We start from the raw sequence: 2446 nt of genomic DNA on the forward strand, positions 1-2446 counted from the left end.
GTTTTAAGCCTAAACAAATGAGTTTAAAATTAATTTTCCAATGAAAACTCAATCGACAACCCATAACGATGTTGTTCCGCTCAGCCAAAAACAAATTCGAGACGGTGGATGTGATGCGCCGGCTGAAGCGTCTGGCCGAAGGCACCCTTTCCTCGTATCGCCGTTTGTTTTTGCTGCTCCTCTGCGTGTGCACAGTTTTCTATATGCTGCCGCCGATCTTTCGTTATATATTTCTAAGTGCACCGGAGCAGAAGGATCCCCATAGCGTGTGCATGGATGACCGTTTGACACCGTACATACTCCAGAACTATGAATTCGATGCCAACATTCGTCACGTGTCGCCCTCGAAGCTGCCGGGCGAGCGCGATTTCACGCCATATATTGGTAACGGCTACATCGGTTTGGAGATAGCCCACGATGCGTCGCTGAACATCAAGCACGGTCGTGCCATGCAGCTGCCCATCCGTTTTCAGCCGATTGTGTCCGTGGCACAGCAGAGTGTGGGCGTCGAAAAGGAATCAACCGTTGTCGAGTATCTGACGGGAATGGTGCATCGGTTTCAGTGCTTCCCTGGCTACTTTGCTTCCTACACCTACTACGCACATCGCACGCAGCCCAATATCCTCGTGCAGGAGCTGCAGATCACCAATACTCGCAACATGATTGAAGACGTCGAGCTGATAATGCCACGCGTTAACCTGCCCAGGCTTTCGCATCGCACCCTGAAGCTAAGTGAGCCAGCTTCCGCAGGTATGGTGTTCTACAACGAGCTGGACGTGTTAACGGGCATTGTGCAGCCCGTCGCAGAGGATCCCAGTAAATTGATTGTCGTAAGCATTGTGAAGCCTCAGCTAGATGCAAAGCTGCAGGTCCGCAAGCGGGGAACAGTGCGTATTGTGTATCCCGTAGCGATACACTACTCCAAGCCCGTTGCTGAGGCGCAGATAAAGGCAACTGTCGAGGCTAACGAGCAACAGGCCACGCAAGCCATGATAAAGCTCCTGCAGAAACTGGGCTCAAAGGCAGCCAATACGGGCTCGTCGTACAGCATCAATACCTTTCGCCAGGAGCATATCAATGTGTGGGCAGATCTCTGGGCCACAGGTTTTACGATAAGCACATCCAAGGCGGAGCATAGTTTGAACGGGGACCGCATCAATGCCACCATGTATGCGGTGCTCTCCCAGGTGCGTTGCTTCGAGTTCGAGGAAATGGGCACGGCCGTCTCTTAGGCCAAAAAAGAGGATATAGCTAAGGCCCTGACCTATGCCGAGGGCTGTTATGATTCCTATCACACGCTGCAGGCGGAGAACCTGTGGCGGGAGATGTCCACCCTGCAGCAGCTGAATTCCTTGGTCTCCTCTTGGATGCTGACGCTCGAGAAACAGGGCTGCCACAATCTCATACGTGCGGGTGCTTCAGGTGTTGTACAAGCAATGGTCTTAAGTTTTGGGAGCTTTCGCTTTAGCAATCAGCACTTGGAGTGCAATATCCATCCAAAATTCCTGCACAGGGACTTCCACTTTCGACGTCTTAACTATGGCAACAAGACACATGTTAATGTCACCATCATTGTCAAGGATGATAATAAGGCGATCATCCAAGTGGCTTTGGATCGCTCCGATCGCAGTTACTATGCCTGCGATGGCGGCTGTCTAGATGAGCCTGTACTGCTCACTCAAAGCCGTCGACACTTCCCAGTTAAACTGACTGAACCGCTGACAGCAATACTATACATAACCGAGGACAAACAGCACATGGAGGAACTCCATCATGCCATTCATGTTAAAGAAGTGGTCGAGGCTCCTGCCCATGAACAACATTTGATTGCTTTGCACAAGCATGGCCATCAATTGGGCGGCCTGCCCACGCTCTTTTGGGTATCTGTGTGTGCAATAATTATAGTATTTCATATTTTCCTATGTAAGCTAATTATCAAGGAGTACTGCGAACCAAGCGATAAGTTAAGGTATCGTTATAACAAACCGTGATCCTAGTTGTATATAGTACATATATTTTTTGGGACAGTGTGTGGCATATGCTAGTAAAATACAAAACACAAATCGAAATGGCAACAAAATATCATAAATTTACGACAAAGAGAAAGAGTGTGAATCCTAGTGTAAATCAAATTGATTTGTGATCCCTGCAGCCCAGTAAATATTCATTATATCGCGTACTTATGTTTTGTACGAAATTAAAGCAAACAAAATTCGATATTCTCCAGATTCAAACTCCACCGTTTCAAAACCCAGGATACTACTCGGATCCACTTCCAGCTCTTCAATACTGCGTGACAATGTATCTGCCACTACATTGTCCGCTCCTTTCCGGTGTTCTATGCCGAAATCGAAGGCCTGCAGTTGAAGTGACCAACGAGCTAAGCGACCATCCAGGTTCTTCATGGTCATGAGCCATTTGAGACTGGCGTGGTCAGTTATGACTG

At 48.4% G+C, this 2446-nt stretch overlaps 1 protein-coding gene across 1 annotated transcript; it reads left to right on the top strand.

The window, feature by feature from the left end:
* Positions 1-2218, top strand: LOC117188143 (uncharacterized protein KIAA2013 homolog). Its single transcript, XM_033391533.1, has one exon. It carries the CDS (start codon positions 69-71, stop codon positions 1230-1232), a length of 1164 nt encoding a protein of 387 aa, XP_033247424.1. The 5' UTR covers positions 1-68; the 3' UTR covers positions 1233-2218.
* The last annotated feature ends 228 nt before the right edge of the window (positions 2219-2446 follow it).

The sequence above is a fragment of the Drosophila miranda genome, chromosome 3 (assembly GCF_003369915.1).
Source record: "Drosophila miranda strain MSH22 chromosome 3, D.miranda_PacBio2.1, whole genome shotgun sequence".
NCBI classification, from domain to species: domain Eukaryota; kingdom Metazoa; phylum Arthropoda; class Insecta; order Diptera; family Drosophilidae; genus Drosophila; species Drosophila miranda.

Coding starts and splice junctions, on each gene's coding strand:
- LOC117188143 (XM_033391533.1), top strand. CDS start 69: ATGTTGTTCCGCTCAGCCAAAAACAAATTCGAGACGGTGGATGTGATG.